The sequence below is a fragment of the Labeo rohita genome, chromosome 5 (genome assembly GCF_022985175.1).
Source record: "Labeo rohita strain BAU-BD-2019 chromosome 5, IGBB_LRoh.1.0, whole genome shotgun sequence".
Taxonomy (NCBI): Eukaryota; Metazoa; Chordata; class Actinopteri; order Cypriniformes; family Cyprinidae; genus Labeo; species Labeo rohita.
The window spans coordinates 25,863,673-25,881,635 of NC_066873.1; the positions used below are offsets into that span (position 1 = coordinate 25,863,673).

General features: G+C 34.8%; 1 protein-coding gene across 6 annotated transcripts in view; it reads left to right on the top strand.

Annotated features, from left to right (window-relative positions):
- The window catches only part of dab2ipb (DAB2 interacting protein b), a 177,759-nt gene that overhangs the window by 98,778 nt on the left and 61,018 nt on the right, over nucleotides 1–17,963 (top strand). For 5 of the 6 annotated variants that reach the window (XM_051110800.1, XM_051110801.1, XM_051110803.1 and 2 more), the window contains one exon: nucleotides 3,542–3,660. In XM_051110800.1, the coding sequence (XP_050966757.1) occupies nucleotides 3,542–3,660 (119 nt within the window). Of the gene's footprint in view, nucleotides 1–3,541; nucleotides 3,661–11,157; nucleotides 11,342–17,963 lie in introns of those variants that run through there. The other variant, XM_051110807.1, reaches the window with a different exon arrangement.

Below are 17,963 nucleotides of genomic sequence, written 5' to 3' on the forward strand. Positions count from 1 at the left end.
ATGTCCTGGCTCTTCCAAGCTTTATAATGGAATGGTCCTATTATACTCTTTTATAAAGTCTTCATTTTGTTTTGGGGGTGTACTAGAACATGCTTTCATGCTTGGTGGTTCGAAAAACGCATTATTTTTAACATAATTTACATTATTACAATACCTTTCTCCCAGCCTAGCACAAATGGCTCGATTAATTCCGGCTTTTAATGAAGGCCCGCCTTCCGAAAACAAAATGTGTTCCGAAAACAAAAAGCCGTTTTTATAAATACTGATAAAAGAGGTATAATGTTCTGCAGAAATCCACACATTCTTGCCTCATAGCAACATGCTTCTGTCACCATATGACATTCTCCTGTAAAGTTACGGTTCATTTAAGAACATTATCTCTTGTGTTGCATGTGCAATTGTAATTATGGTTCATTTAAAACCTTAATTTGATGTTTAACAAAGAATATTGTTTTGATCCACATGATTGTGCTTTCTTGCTGTTAAGCCCTGTTTGATTGACATGGTCTCTGAAGCATTTTTATTTATTTATTTTTTTTAAAAACAACAGAGACGTGTTAATCCAATCTTTGCTATCACAACATATGCATTTAAAGAATATAACAGAAAAACATACAGTAATGTGCTGTTTAAGTTGAATGGATACTTTTATTCAGCAAGGATGCATTAAATTGATCAAAAATGATAGCAAAGACACATAGGCCCGGTTTCACAGAAAGGGCTTAGCCTAAACCAGGATTATGTTATAGTTTAATTAGGATATTTAAGTCATTTTTACAAATGAAAAAAACATTACCGGTGTGCATCTTAAGACAAAACAAACGCACTGATATATTTTTAAAAAAAAAGTGTATATGTAATCATGACATAGTATATATCGTTGAAAAGGTCTAAGAAAGGTCTCTGAAATAGATATTTTACCACTGTTTTTTGTTACAAAATTATGCAGAAGCAGTAATACATTTATTTACGACGAGTGCACCTCAAAAAAACCTACATCATAACAGGGGGCTTTAATTTTATAGCAATTTTGGATTAAAACAAATATTTTATATAAAAATAAAAAATAGCACAATACGTTTTGTTGACAGTTAATTTAAACTTTGACTATAAAGTTTTTTTAATAGTTTATAGTCATTTTTTAAATGATTTCACTTAATTATCTGCTGATTGTCTCCTTTACAAAAACACCAACTTTTAGGTCTGTATTCAAAAGTGTTTACTTATAACAATTTAAGTTTGGATAGTGCGCTTTCACGTCTATGAAAGATCTGTCAGTGCTAGTTTTTTCAGTTGAAACACCTCAGACTTACATTTTAGTCTAGGACTAGGCTTAAAGGAGAAGTCCACTTCCAGAACAACAATTTAAAAATCATTTACTCACCCCCTTGTCATCCATGATGTTCATGTCTTTCTTTCTTCTGTCATAAAGAAATTATGTTTTTTGAGGAAAACACTTCAGCATTTTTCCCCATATAATGGACTGATATGGTGCCCCGATTAAATGATCCCAGCTGAGGAAGAAGCGTAACGATCAGTTATTTTAATAAAAATAATACAATATATATACTTTTTAATGGCAAACGCTCGTCTTGTCTTACTCTGCCTGGACTGTTTTTGTTCCGGTTCATGACAGTTAGGGTATGTCAAAAAAAACCTCCCATCTCATGTTCTCCCTCAACTTCAAAATCATCCTATATCGCTGTTGTACCTTTTTTGTTAAGGGTGTTTGATCTTTTTTGCATATTCACTTTGCAAAGACTGAGTCGGAACTTCTGCAAAGATGATTTTGAAATGATTATTGAAGTTGAGGGAGAAAATACGGTCAGAGTTTTTCAACATACCGTAACTGTCTTGAGCCAGAATACACAGAGTTCAAGGACTGCAAGGCAAGACGAGTGTTTGAGAATAAAAAGTATTTAAATTGTATTTTTTTTAATGTAAATAACTGATCGTTATGCTACATAAGACCCTTCTTTCTCTGCTGGGATCGTTTACAAAATCGGGGCACCATATCAGTCCATTATATGGAGAAAAATACAGAAATGTTTTCCTCAAAAAACATAATTTCTTTACGACTGAAGAAAGAAAGACGTGAACATCGTGGATGACAAGGGGGTGAGTACATTATTTGTAAATTGTTGTTCTGGAAGTGGACTTCAAACCAGGGGATACATTGTTATAATTTTTTTTTTCCATTTTAAAAAAACTTTAAGTTCATAGAAGAATCCTGAAAAAAGTCAAGGTTTCCACAAAAAATCTTAAGCCGCACAACTGTTACCAGTCAGCATTATTACTAATTAGAAATAATAGAATGATTTCTAAAGCATCATGCGACATTGAATTATTACATTTTAAAATATTAACATAGAAAATGGGTGTTGTTTTAATAGCTTTAACTGTATTGATCATATTTACAGTATTATGGGTTTTGCTGTATTTTTGATCAAATAAATTCAGCCTAAGAGACTTCCCTTAAAAGCATTAAAAAGTCTTACTGACCCCAAACTTTGAATGGTTCAAAAAGAAAAAAAAAAAACACTCAACTAAGAGAGACACCAAATGCCATTTATCCTAGTCATTTATAACTGTTACTAAGTAACTGAAAATCAATTTAGGAAATATCAGTCAAACCGATAATCAAATTACTCTTGACTCTCTTCGGAGCACTTGACATGACAACCTGGAAACGTGAAATGATCAAATAATGACCTTCTTTGAAACAAGCTTTGAAGCTTCCTGCTTCAATATTTTTGCAATTCATGTAATGTTTGGACAGGGGAGCTTGTTTGTTATTCCGATGTCTTCTTGTCATTGTCTCTCTCAGTCCTCTTCTGATTTGATTTCCTTTTCTTTCGATGCTAGCGAACGGTAGGCTGCAGTGCTCTGACTGATTGCTCTGTGATTAAGAGATGTCTGTGTGTAATAATTTGCATATATTGTGAATAGTAATCAGCAGGGTGCTTTAATTATGTAGAATATGCAGATGTGCTAATTGGTAGGGGGGAACGGCCTGCTTTCTGTTTGTTTACTAACACTTTCTTGTCAGAAACTTCATGTCTGCTGACTCGCCTCTCTATTCCTCCAGAAACTCTTTCCGCACCTTTTCTTATTCGTTCTCCGTTGCGTTTCTCACACTCGCTTTCTCACATTCTTGTTTTTTAGCTCTACTGTAGCAGCCTTATAGTGAGGATGAGCCGATCGTGTTTTGTCCTCGACTCTCATTCTTGTCTTTCGGTCTTTCGCGCTCTCGCTTTCATTGCTTTCTTTTTCACTCTTTCTCACTTTATGCCTCCCGTTCCTTTCCGTGCCCTTGATGCCAACCTGCTGTCTCCATGGTAACTGCTGCCTAAAGGAAGTTGAGTCTTGAGCCGCAAAAATGTGACAGGTGCTTTCACAGAAAAAGGGTGTATAATGTGGGGTAATTAACGAGTGAGTGAATGTATGAAATGGTGGTGAAAGAGCAATATGAAATAAGTTTTTTTTTCCCTGACTGTGATTATTATAATGTGTCTCTTATTCTCTGTCATTTCCTCATTAGGGGTTTTTGAGTCGCAGGTTAAAGGGCTCAATAAAACGGACTAAGAGTCAGCCTAAACTGGACAGGAACAGCAGTTTCAGACACATCCTGCCAGGCTTCAGACCAGTGGACAATGACAGGTAAACAACAACAATTTTTTGTCTTATTCCGTCTATTAAAGCTGAAGTGTTGAATTTCTACACCACCAATGTCATCTGGAGGAAGACAAACATTTGCTCTTTAGAGTCTATAGATGATCTGTGTATTTGGATTGTTGTATACTAGTAGCTCTCGACCTTTTTGACCGCATGGCCTCCACGTAAGCTTTTTTTTGTAATGACAAAGCTGCTTGCTTTCAAATATATATTACAGAAAGTAGGAGACAGTGTATTAAAATAAATTTAAATAATACTTTTTAAATAATGATGTTCCATAATTACAGGAATTTTACAAGCTGAATATATTTCAGAATTATTAACTTTTTTTTGTTTGTTTTGACCAATGTTTTAAGAATATTTTTCTTAATACTATTCATTAGTTACTGACAATTTCTGCCAAATAAAATATTTTAGAGCTTCAAGGTGTTTCTGTAATAACAAAGCCGCTTGTTTTCAAATATATATTACAGAAACTAGGAGTGACAATGTATTAAATTACTTGAATAAAATAATTATAAATAATAAAATTAAATAATTATGTTTCCTAATTAAAGGAATTTTACAAGCCGAATATATTTCAGAATTTTTCACAATTGTTTTAATGACCAATGAGTTTACATGATGTTTGGTGTTTTATATTGAAATATTATTTTTAATATTATTCATAAATTACTAACAATTTCTGCCAAATAAAATATTTTAAAAAAGCTTATAAAATATTTTGAAAGCTGTTTATTTTAGTATGTTTCACAATTTTTTATGACAAATGAGTTTATAATTGGTAAATTATGTATATATATATATATATATATATATATATATATATATATACACATTATTGCTAATTATTATATTAAGAATATTATTCTTAAATATTATTCACAAATTTCTGTCAATTTCTGCCAAACAGAGCTTAAGATAACTAGGAAAAAAAAACATATTTTCAATTTGATTTATAATAATAGTGAAAAGAACAAATTAGAATAAGACATGTTTTATTTTATTTTATCTTTTAACTTGTTTTATCTTATTTTTAATAATTTTAAGCCTTTTTGCAGCCCATTTGGAAATTATTTGAGGTCTTCTCCTGGTTGAGGACCGTTGTTTTAAACTAGTTAAAATTGTCTTTAAAAATTCCATGACCTCAAATCTTTTAGTCATTGTCTTGACTAAAAATCAGTTGTTACAGTCATGGCACCATGTGTTATTGGAGAATGAATAAGCAGTTGGTTCTGACCTATTTTAAGACGTGCTGGATGTGAATGTAGATGTACTTGTACTGTATGTTTGGGTGAATATGGCAGTTGAGTCTTAGTATGGATGTTTTTGCATGTGTTTGCATTCTGTGTGCTAATTCCTGTGGTATAACGTCGTATGTAAATGTGAGATTTTGCATTTCCTCATGTCCGTGCTGCATAATTTGCTGCACAGTGAACAATGACGTGTGAAGTGTGTGTGTGTGTGTGTGTGTTTGGCCTGAAAGTTTGTGTGTCTGTTTGGCAGACTGGTTATTGAGGTCACTTTTGACATGCCTCTCTTGTCAGTGAAAACCGACAGAGCTTTGCAGTCCAATCTGTCATCTGCCTCTTTCTCGGAGATGCTCCTTCATGCATCTTCTCTTTCCCTTATCCCATAAATATCCCTCACTTTAAACAGACTGCAGCTGTGCTCTGCTCTTGAGTTTTTTGCTCATTTCTATGCAAATTTCTGATTCGGGAAGTTTCGCTGTACTTTATTTTACCGTAAATTTGATGCGCTAACTGTTATGCTCACAATTTGCAGAACAATAACAGTTTGGTAGTAGTACTAGAAATAGACTGACACAACAAATTTCAGGTCTAGCTGTTTATTCCTATTTTCTGTTCTAGTTTCAATTTTTAAAGTGGACATTAAGTGAGATGGGAGTCTGCTGCAAGACTAAATGTAAATCATATAGAGAAGTCAGGCTTCCAGGCAGGACAAGAACACATCGATTGAAAGCCCACTGTCCAATAAACAATTAATAGCTTTTTTTTTTTTTTTTTTTTTTTTTCCAGTGCAAACAGCAGTCATGATAGACTGCTAGTAAAGCACACTCTCCAAGCAGGACCCAAATTGAAGTGTTCGGAGCCTCTTGTCCAGTAAACATTTATCTTTTTTTCCCAGTAAACATTTATGTTTGCTGCTTTTAAATCCTGTGGATTCCACACAACTCTACAGACAGTTTCATGTGGCGTTACAGTGATTTTGTAAGACGTTATTTACACTTTTATTTGATCAAATGTCATTTATTCATATATCAATAAGTTACATAGTAGGAAAGCAGAATTTCCAACTATCCAGTATATGTGACCCTGGACCACAAAACCAGTCATAAGTAGCATGGGCATATTTGTAGCAATAGCGAACAATGCATTGTATGGGTCAAAATGATAGATTTTTCTTTTTTGCCAAAAATAATTAGGATAATTAATAAAGACCATGAAGATATTTTGTAAATTTCCTACCGTAAATATATCAAAACTTAATTTTTGATTAGTAATATGCATGGCTAACAACTTTATTTGGACAACTTTAAAGGCGATTTTCTCAGTGTTTTGATTTTTTTGCACCCTCAGATTCCAGATTTTCAAATAGTTGTATCTTGGCCAAATATTCTGAATTCCATTTTTTTTTCTATTTAATTTTTTAGACTCTGTTTTAATGGTTCAATTTAAAAAATATATATATTAATCAAAAAGCTTGTCTAATTAATTAAAACTATGAAACGTACCCAATTTAACAGCAATTAATTACAAGTTTAACAAAAAATACAATTTTAAGACCTTATGAAATACCCCTCAAATTTAGTTGTATTTTTACCAATTCTGTTTTTATTAATTTTCTGGATTCCATTTCAATGGTTTCATTAAACTTTAATAAACAAAAGCATCTCTGAATGCTTGATTTTATTTAAAAAATAATTCATTATCAGAACTGTACTGTGTATTTACATTTTTCTGGTAAATATTCCAGGTCGTCGGATGCAAAATTCACCTTTACATGTTGTTTGAACATACTGTAAATGTGTGTTGGCAGTGTGTGAACACAACCACCCTATACTGATAAAATTCCACCCAGTGCTTTTTTTTTTTTTTTTTTTTTTTTTAAATCCCCAATAATAATAATCACTTTCTCAGATCAGGCTGTTCTGAGATTCCTAGCAGAATGACGTAATTCTGCAGAGGCCTCGCCCACGCATATTTATTGACTGCTTTAATAATCATTGGTGATCCAGCTTCAGAGCAGAGCTCATTAGCATTTAAAGGGACGTGCACCGAAACGTGTCACTGTGAACAGAGCTGTTTTTGACAAGATAAAAAGGGTGTTGTTTTACACTAACACTGAGAAATTTTAACATAAGCATGGTATAGACTTTACATTAAGACCCTAAAGAATCATATTAATTTTGTGGAAAATGTGCATCTGAAGAAGTACTATGATTACATTACTTAATATATTTCTGTCACAGGTTCTTCTTCTATTTTGGCAGCTTGCTGTGAAGGACTTTAAGTTTCTGTTTGTATGTTATATAACATTTTTTGTTTGTTTGTTTGTTTTTTCAGAAGAAATGATAATGTAATATGTGTTCATGTTTTCAGAGGCTGAAAAAACTGCAAGCGTCATGTGTGCTGCAGTATGTGTGTAGTAAACGAAACCACACATCTATGCCATTCATTCAGAGGCAAGCAAAACATGCAGGATTCATATATAAATAGTCTTTTTGCGGTTTAATATTCACAGACACTAGTCCATATCACTTTTTGATTTAAGTGTACTGTGCCCTACTTTTGATTTATTCCACGTTATAGAGTAAATTCCATTTTAATGACTGGATTCTGTGATTCCGTCTGCATTTTCCACATCATGGAAATCATATGCCTCTAAGATATATATATATATATATAGAGAGAGAGAGAGAGAGAGAGAGAGAGAGAGAGTTTTTTTGGACCTCAATCAGTACAACTCCAGTTTGTACTTTATCTGTGCTCATTGACGATTCCCTCGTTAATCTGGGCATTAGCTAGCAGCGTTTTCCCAGTTTAGCTTTAGCCATTAGTTTAGACCCTAAGAATTCCCAGTCAGTCACAGGCCTCGTTTTACCTTATATCAACAGCATTAACATCAGCCACTGCTCTAAACCCACGGCCTGAGCTGCTCATCCATTCTTTACACAAATGAGATTATATGTGCGGATGCTGCTAATCCCAAAAGCATCTCATTTGATTGGATTAAGTGTAGTAATTGTCTGTGCTTTCAGCATGGCTTGGCTGGAGCAGACTATGGATGGCTGTGCTTGTACAGATAGGGGATGAGTACTCTGGACTTCTGTGGGGCCAAATGGATTTTTGTTAAATTTGTGTGCCCGATGCCCCGACTGATGTAAGTGCATCTTACTTTTGTGCCGCTTACAATCAGTGCTTGAACGTTTGTGCGTGTTTCTCTCTGTCTGTTCTGCATTATTACATTTATTTGGCTGAAAATGACCCTGCGTTACCAGACAGTCTGATTGTGGCTTCTATTGGAAAGAGTCAGGAGCTCTTAATAGAAAACAACTCTGTTGTTGAAAGCACTTAAATTAAAGGACATCAATATACAAAGGCAGTTACATCTAAATGGACATTTATTAAATGCGGTATCAACATGCATGCAATTTTCTCTTTACCATTTTTTGTAGAAAGCCAATATACGGATGAGGTTCAGTTGTAGTAATTTCTGAAGTCTTGTTTGCTTTTTCTTTTTTTTTATATTAATGTTCACCCATAATGCACTGAAACATTTAGTTTGTGCTGTTTGTCCTCTTGGCGCAGATGGCACTAAGGAGACTTAGGAAACATGATACCAGCCACAAGTTGAACTATTTACCAACAAACCGGGCTGTTCTATTCCAGTGAATAGAGAAAAGGATTGATTTTTGTGTGTAGACTGGATTTAAATCCAAATGAATGTCAAAAATAGACATTTGGGGAGGAAATGTTTTAGAGGGATTAATCCGTTATCTCAAATTAGTTTTATCATTTTTAGTCTTTACATTTATGTGACCATTTTCTACCCACTGTCTCACCATAGAGATCATTTATTAATTCATTCTTTCATACAATGATTTTTCAATAGTGTGTATTTGCAGTTTAGTTTTCAGACATGATTTGTAGAGGACAAACTGAGAAATGAACTCTGTGTTGTCAGTTATTCTATATTTATATCTGCATGTAGTACGTGAAATTATTTGTATTAATTGTTTTCCATGATACACTACCAGTCAAAAGTTTTTGAACGGTAAGATTTTTAATGTTTTTTTAAAGAAGTCTCTTCTGCTTGTCAAGCCTGCATTTATTTGATCCGAAGTACAGTAAAAAAAAAGTACGTTTTTGAAAAATATTGTTACTATTTAAAATAACTGTTTTCTATTTGAATATATTTTAAAATGTAAATTATTCCTTGGATTTTAAAGCTGAATTTTTAGCTTATAGAAATTAATATTTTTATTTTGCAGGGATGCTTTAAATTGATCAAAAGTGATGACAAAGAGATTTACAGTGTTACAAAAGATTTCTGTTTTAGATGAATGCTGTTCTGAAAACCTGAAAAAAAAAATCTACTCGGCTGTTTTCAACATAATAATAATAATAATAAAAAAAAAATTTTGAGCAGAAAATCAGAATATTAGAATGATTTCTGAAGGATCATGTGACTGAGGAATTCAGCTTTGGGATAAATTAAAAGGAATAAATTATATTTCAAAATATGTTTAAAACAGTTATTTTAAATAGTAAAATATTTCAAAATATTTGCTCTACTTTGGATCAAATAAATGCAGGCTTGAGATGACTTTAAAAAAACATTAAAAATCTTACTGTTCAAAAACTTTTGACTGGTGTGTACGTTAACTTCGAAAGCCAAAACTTAACTTAGCATACATTTAAATGATAAAGAGCGCCACGAATAGACATGTGGACAGAATTGGAGCAAAACATTTTTTCCTTTTAAACACACACACACACACATTCATAGACACAAACAGACTTTAATAAAGTTCATAGACTGGCACTGCTTTTTATTTGATGTTCTCAGATGGCGCTCATAGATTCTAATGACTTACGGGGTCAGATCTAAATTAAAAGCATTTGAACATTTGAGTCAATTTTCCTACGCTCGTTTTATTGTTCTCTCACGCATCCTTCGTTTCTCTCCCTCCTGAGCAGGAAAAAGGTGATGTTGTCAAGGAAACTGTCATATCGAGAAAAAAAATCTCAGTGTTGCTTTATTGCTCTGTAAATTTCATTTGGTAAAAAGAAACTAATTCCTAAGGAAAGATTGAACTAGAGCCACTTTTAATCAAACTGTCAAGCTCAATATGTATGTTTTGTGATGGGTGATTTTAATAAGGCCTCAATGATGGCCGTTGGGTTTGCTCGGACAAAACAAAACTGGCTGTGTTTATTGAATGTGCAGGCAATAATACTGCTTTAAATCACTGAAGGTGTTTTTGAGACTGAAATATTTCCTTTATTCATGCGTTCATAATGCATTAGATGAATTTGATTTGCCACAGTGGTTTACAGTTGCATAATCAAATGGCTACAACAAATAGCTATTATAATTATAACCATTTATTGTAGTCATATGAGTCAACAGTTCTTCTTAAAGGAGTAGTTCGCTTCCAGAACAACAATTTACAGATAATGTACTCACCCTGTTGTCATCCGAGATGTTCATGTCTGTCTTTCTTCAGTCAGTCGTGTGGATATATCCATACATATATAAATATATTTAAATAGGGGGAAAAAAATTGACAGTATTTCTTTCAAAAACATTTAAAAAAATTCCTACTAATATTAACCCTTACGTGATAGTTTATATGTAGTTTTTATTCTCCCAAATGTTAGCTAAGAGCCAAAAAAACTTTATCACAAACAGGCTCAGACCTGCTGTGAACATTTCAGACTGTTGACATGCTGATTTCTGAGCTTAAGTCTGGAAGATGACTGTTGACAAAGCCAGGGCTGCTTCTAAAATTGCCCGTTTTATTTAGTATTGGAGAAAATTTTGTTTTGGTTGATTATATGCTGTGTACTCTGTCACAGCCATCTGTGAGTATTGATTTGGGATGAAAGGGAGTCATCTGACTAACAAAGACATGCATATGAGATTCACATTTTTGTGCATTTCTGGTTTTGTCTGCGGGAGAGAGTAAAGCCATTTACACGACATCCAAACTCTGACAGAGAGAGATACAGAAAGCAGAGGAAGTAGGACAGTGGAAAAAATATGTAAGGAGAGGGAGCATGAGTAACACAGAAAGCACAAGAGGGCAGTAGAGAGAGAGAGAAAGAGTGAGTGGGGGTGAAAGAAAGGGCTGAGTGAGTGAACAGGAGAGAGAGAGAGAGAGAGGGAGAGAGAGAGAGAGAGAGAGAGATTTTTCTCCGCTCCGCCTTCCCCAGAAAACAACCGGCAACGGTTGGGCTGCTCAGTGCTGAGCGAGCAAGAGAGAGAGAAGCAGGGAGAGGGAAGCGCTCAGTGCCGGAAAAGGGAAAAATGGAGCTGTGAGTGCTACCCAACAGATCCCTTCCCCTCCAGAGTTATCTTCTGTCCTCCCTCGTTCTCTCCAGTGTCCGACTGCTGCGCTGAATTCACATGATGTCCGGTGAGTGATCAGAGCAATTCCTCATCCTCCTTTGGCTCGGAATGTTTTCGTGTTCAATTATAACATGATTATGCAAACTAGAAGTCTCTCTCACACACACTTCTGTGTTCACATGCTGTGATCTGGAACTGTTTTGTAATGTGTTTGTTTGTTAATTGTTGCTAACAGTGGCTGTGATGGGGGATGTCGGTCACATTAGATGTTCTGGGTCACTGGACTCATGTGGTTAAATTCTGATGCCATTTTAGTGTGGAGTCATTGTGGCCAGCAGCAGCACATCTGCATTAAGATTTTTAAATGGCTGCATTTGATTAAATTATACTTCGATTTAAAGTTTATACTGGGTGATTGAGGGTGTGCCGTTCTTGTGGTTATTGAAATTATTCGTGAAGAACATGTCTGTCACTTGTGGTTGTTTTGTTTTTGTTTTTTTAGATGACTGGAGGTTATGAACTTCTCTCAACCTGTCAGCTTGTGTGTGTGTCTGTAATTATATTTCAGCTGAACAGCTGCTCTCATTCATAACACCGAGGCTCATCGTGTCTCACGAGCATCTCCCTCCCTGGATTTATAGATTTAAAAATCGATTAATGATGAATTACTTCTGCATGCCATGTAAGCGAGTCGTACCGACTCTCCATTATCTGGTTCCTCAAGGAGGTTTTTCTGCCTCATCTGAACCTTAAAATTACTGCGAACATAACTGAATGTCTGATGGTCATGGTAAACCTACCTAATATCAGGGATTTTTTAAAGTTACGTTTTGTTGTTATACTAGCTGTATGTTTTGAAATATTGGATTGGTTAAGTATTGTGCCAGTGTGGAGTCAGTTTTGCATGCAAATCTTTCTTGCATGTCCGTTTTGTGAGTGAATCACGATTCACTTCTTTCCAATGAATTTATCTCAATAAAAATCATTTTTGAACATCCTTATTCAATAATCGCAAATGTCTGGAAAGGTCATGGAAAAGCCCTGGACATTGGTCAAACCTTGAGTTGATTCAGTCATATTAATATATTTTCTTCAATTAAATTAGTTTCTATTCTATTTTATTCTATTCTATTCTATTCTATTCCAACAGTTTGTAAATGTAAACATTTTACTGTTTACATTGTACCGTTGATTCAGTCATATTATTTTAATTTCAGTTATGCTTAGTTTTTATTCTTTTTTTTTTAGATTTATTTTAGGTGTTTATTATTGCCTTTATTATTATAGGACAGTATAGAAATAACAGGAAGCGAAGTTGGAGAGAGAGGGAGGCGGGATCTGGAAAGGTCCTCAAGATGGGATTTGAAGTCGGGTCACATGTAGGGCGCTACATTTTCTTTTATGCCAAATATCATTAGGATATTAAGTAAAGATGTTCCATGAAGAAATTTCCTACTGTAAATATATCAAATTTAAATATTTGATTAGTAATGTGCATTGCTAAAAATTTCATTTGGACAACTTTAAAGGCGATTTTCTCAATATTTTGATTTATTTGCACCCTCAGATTCCAGATTTTCAAATAGTTGTATCTCGACCAAATATTGTCCTATTCTAATAAACCATACATCAATGGAAAGCTTATTTATTCAGCTCAATTTAAAAAAAACTGTCCCTTATGACTAGCTTTGTGTCCCAGGGTCATGTATTGTATTATATTTAGTGCTGTGCAACGATTAATTGTAATTAACGATTAATCAATATTTGATCCTGATTATTCTGTATTAATCAAAATTTATATAAAAGTTTTTGTTTACATAATATATGTGTGTGTACTGTGTATATTTATTTTGTATATTTAAATACACACACATGCATGGATATATTTAAGAAAAATGTTATGTTTATATATTAAGTATATTTATATATAATATTAATTATATCAATAAAAAAAAATACATGTAAATATTTTTTCAGATATGTACTGTACCTATGTGCATTTATGTATACATAATAAATATATACAGTACACACACATACATTATGTAAACAAAAACTTTTTAATCGCAATTAATCCTTGCACAGCATTAATTATATTAAAAATGTTTATATATTTACCACAATTTATGATACAAAACTTTCTATTGTGTACAGTTCTACTTCAGTTGCATGATAAATGGTTAAAACCAATCGAAAAGAAATGCATCAGAAATCAGATTGTTTGTGGCAACATGTACACAGATGGAAAAAGTGGAAGTTCTTGTATTATAGCAGAGAATGTGCAAGGAAAGCCAAATTTATTTATTTTACAAACGCCTCTAAACTGAGTAGAAAGCGAATGAGAGATGGTGTGAAAAAAGAGGGGAGGAATGAGAGGAGAGTGTCTCCTCAGTACCAGCTGTTGTTCGATGTCTCCTCAGCTGTGCTGGAACGGAAAATTAAAGACGGATAGCGGATTTGAGTGGAGGATAAAAAAAGGCAAGAAAAAACAGTTGTAGTGTGCAAAAATGTTTTCGAAACTTGCATTAGACTCTGCAAATCAAGCCCATCTCTCTTTCCCCCTGCCTGGTTTTCTCTCAGTCACTCTCTAATTGCACTGTCATGACCAATCTCTCTCATTTATTGATTTGTTGTGCGCCGCTGAGGCGTGTCTACTGCTCTGCTGTCCTGGAACATAAGGAGGGTGGTAGGGCATCTTCTCCTCAGGAGAGGGTCACCTCTGAATGCTCAACCTGACCAAAGTGTCTGGGTAAAGATGTCTCAGAGGTGAATGCTTCCGAGGCGGATCAGAATAGGACATAAACTTCCAATGGCCAGTAAGGCTCTGTGTTAGTTGCTGGCATAGAAAGCCTGTTTATTTTCTCTGATCTGTATTGCATGTAGGACACACTTAGAATGGAATGCTACCATATTTGTAAGTGTTATGCATCAGGATAAATACGGAGGAATCTTATCGAGACATTTTAGAGCTGTTATTTCTGTCCTGCGAGGCAAGACCGAACGTGGCCAGGACAGACAAACAAGTTCAGGGAACGAGGATGAGAAAGGCAGTTTAAAGTCATTCAGGATGCAGACAATGTAAAACAGATTTTTTCCTGATATGTCAGCTAGTTAAAACAATAAATAGTCATCTTATCAAATGTCCAGCTGGAGTCTGAAGTGAGTCAGATCCCTACTCATGATGGCAGCGCCAGCTCACGTCAGATCTTACCACAAACCACTCTTATTTTGTAGGTACAGTACTAGAAACACATTTGCTGCTTTATACTTGTGTTGTGCTGACAGTAACTGGCAGATTGTCATCGTCTCTTCACATTGTGCCTTGTTCCTTTAACTGGCAACATGAATAAAATATGTGTGTGCTGCGAGTTGAGAGCTTTTCTCTACAGCTGTTCTGCTTCTCCAATGGTTTTGCTAAAAGCCAGATTTTACAATGGACATCATGTGGTGAACCAAGACTGCACCTTCTCTACTTAAAGGAGAAGTTCACTTCCAGAACAAAAACGTGCAGATAATTTACTTACCCCCTTACTTACCTCCAAGATGTTTATGTCTTTCTTTTCTCAGTCGTAAAGAAATTGTTTTTTGAGGAAAACATTTCAGAATTTCTCTCAATTTACTGGACTTCTAACTTCCAAAATGTAGTTTAAACGCAGCTTCAAAGGGCTCTAAATGATCCCAGCCGAGGAAGAAGTGTCTTATCTAGCGAAACGATTGGTTATTTTCAAAAAAAAATATGATTTATATATTTTCTAGCTCTGTGTGAATTCAGTGTATTCCGGTTCAAGGCAGTTAGGTTAGGTCAGAAAACTCCCATCTCATTTTCTCCTCCAATTTCAAAATGATCCTAGATTGCCACAGAAGTACCGACCCATCGTTTACAAAGTGAAAAAAAAAAAATTTTGAAGTTGGAGAAAAAATGAGATGGGTTTTTTTTTTGACATACCCTAACTATCATGAACTGGAATGCAGTTCACACAGAACTAGACTAGATGTGCATTTGAGCTTGAAAAGTATATAAATTGTACTTTTTTTTCTTTTAGAAAACAACCGATCGTTTCACTAGATAATAAGACCTTTCTTCCGCAGCCGGGATCGTTTAGAGCCCTTTGAAGCTGCATTTTGGAAGTTCAAACTCGGGGGCACCATAGAAGTCCACTATATGGAGAGAAATCCTGTATTGTTTTATCAAAAACATACTTTCTTTGTGACTGAAGAAAGAAAGACATGAACATCTTGAATGACAAGTGGGTGAGTAAATTATTTGTAAATTTTTGTTCTGGAAGTGAACTTCTCCTTTAAAAGATAACCATGACATTTAATAATAGTACTGTGTGAATATTTACAATTATTAACATTAGACAGACTGAATGGGAGATTAATCCAATGAAATTCAAATGATAATTAAATAAGTTTCCTGTTTCCCCCTCAGAGAAAATAAATACGTTTTTGCAATTTCCTGTCACAACATTACTATCTTATTGCGAACTACGTTTTATTTTTATTATTAGTTATTTTTATTTGTTTATTTATTTTTTTGCTGAGGCAAAACCAGGCTTCCATGCTCAGCAGCCGGTAATTCAAAGCACAAAACAAATTGTGGTTGGCACAATCCTTGTTGCTGCAAGCTAACTTGTATTCAGTGTAGTCTGTGGGTTTTTTTTTTTTTTAATACCTTGCATACTTTTCTTCATGGTTTCGGGGATGAGGGCATGTGTCACAATCTGTCTATGCTGGCATATGTATAATTTGGCTAGAGTCTACCAAGTGACAGATGAACATTTTGTGCCAAAATATTAACAACAGCAGATATGGGAAGTGTTTCTCCTCTCTTGTATATTTTGCTACGTTAACTATACGGTTAGTTGAACTTTATTATTTGCATTTAGCATTATTGATTTTCCCTGCTGTCTGAACAGACCTGTGACCCATTTTTGGACCCACTGTCTGAGATCTAAAGCTGTTACAGGATGCCACACTACAAACCGCCAGCTTCAGTGCGACATTTACTCAAATTCATCAATAATCCAATCGCTTGCACCTCTGGGAATGAATGTCTTTGCTTGTAATGGCCTGTATGTAGATTTTCGGGCTGTCCCGGCATGTTTGAGTGCGTGTTCTCATGTTATTTTCTCCTTTGGCCTAGTGTAAGCAGCTTTTCCAGGCGGGTAGATAGAGGGATGGATGGATGAAAAAGGGAGGAGGAGTGAGGGATGAGAGATGAATAGATGGACGGGCGGCATAGTTAATGGCCTGGCTTGGACAGGGTGGCCGACTGCAGTTATGTAATTTGTAAATTGCGCACATAAAGGAGAAATAGAGTAGAGACAAATGCAGAGAAATGAAGCATGCTGTAAAATTGTAAGGCTTTTTAATCTCATAATCAGTTTCAGTTTAATGTGTTACATTGACATGACAAATAATTTGTATTGGCAAAACATTTGTAGAACGTAAAGGGAAAATGGAGTTGCTGTTTTATATATATATATATAATGTTAAATATATAATACTCTTATATACACAATTCTATACTATTTAATAATAATACATGTTCCACAATTTGAGTTTTAAGTTTTATTTAGTGTGTTAGCATTTTGTTGGGCAATGGTGCAAATTCACACACACACACAAAAAACGGATGCAACATCCATGCGGGGAAATGTTTCACAATTATGTACACTGCATACGTGTCTGATCCTGTCTTTTGCACCATCTCGCGTGTGACTGGGGCATTTAAGATGCCATGTCAAATTAATAAGTTTAAAGGTTTACACGCCGCTCATCAATGTCAGTTCCAAAACAGTGGACCAATCAGAAGACCATGGAGTTGGGGCAAGCATTGTGAGCTTTTGTTTTGTATTTGACGCAAACATGGCGGAGTAGGCATAAACCTTTCCTGAGTGCTGCGTTTTGCGTTTTAGACGCAAAAACATTTGTGGGAATGCGCATATAGAGTGACAGAACAAGATCGCTGAGAAGATGATCACATGCAACAGCAATCATGACTCAGATTCACATCTATAACTATGGCCCCAAAAATAAATAAAATAAAAATAATCACTCATTAATTGTAATCGAGGTAAACCGTTCAGTCTATCTAGGTTTTGATTTTGATCATATTATCCAGCCCTAACCAGATATGGGGTTTATGACATATTTTTAATATGACTGAATTTGCATTTAATTTAATCATAAAAGCATTGCAAGTTACTAATTACAAAACTTTCACAGTTATTCAAACAAAGAATAAATTATACAGAGAAAGCGCGCAAAGAACATTTACATTATCAAAGAACAGTATGACTGACTTCAGTCTAGTGAGTTTCACCGATGACTCATATGAACGACTCTGATTGGCCATTGCATTCCTAAGCTCAACAGAATTGTCTGTGATTGGTTAAATTGCACAGCACTGTAAAAAACAACAAAAAAGAATAATGATGCAACATGAGCAGATATAAATTTAATGCTGCAGTCAACACTTTTCATTTTCATTTTATTCGTGACGGCCATAATGGATTTAGTTTAACAGTTCAGTGCCATTTTTGTCCCAAGCCCCTGTTAATTTTCCGACCGGTGTCCAGGAGAAGGCTAAGCCTTGCCCAGCCTTATGCACGCTCCACCTTTTACTGTTCCTCTCATGTCTTCAGCACTAGGCTGCTTTGTCTTCATATCCTATGCCGTAGTTC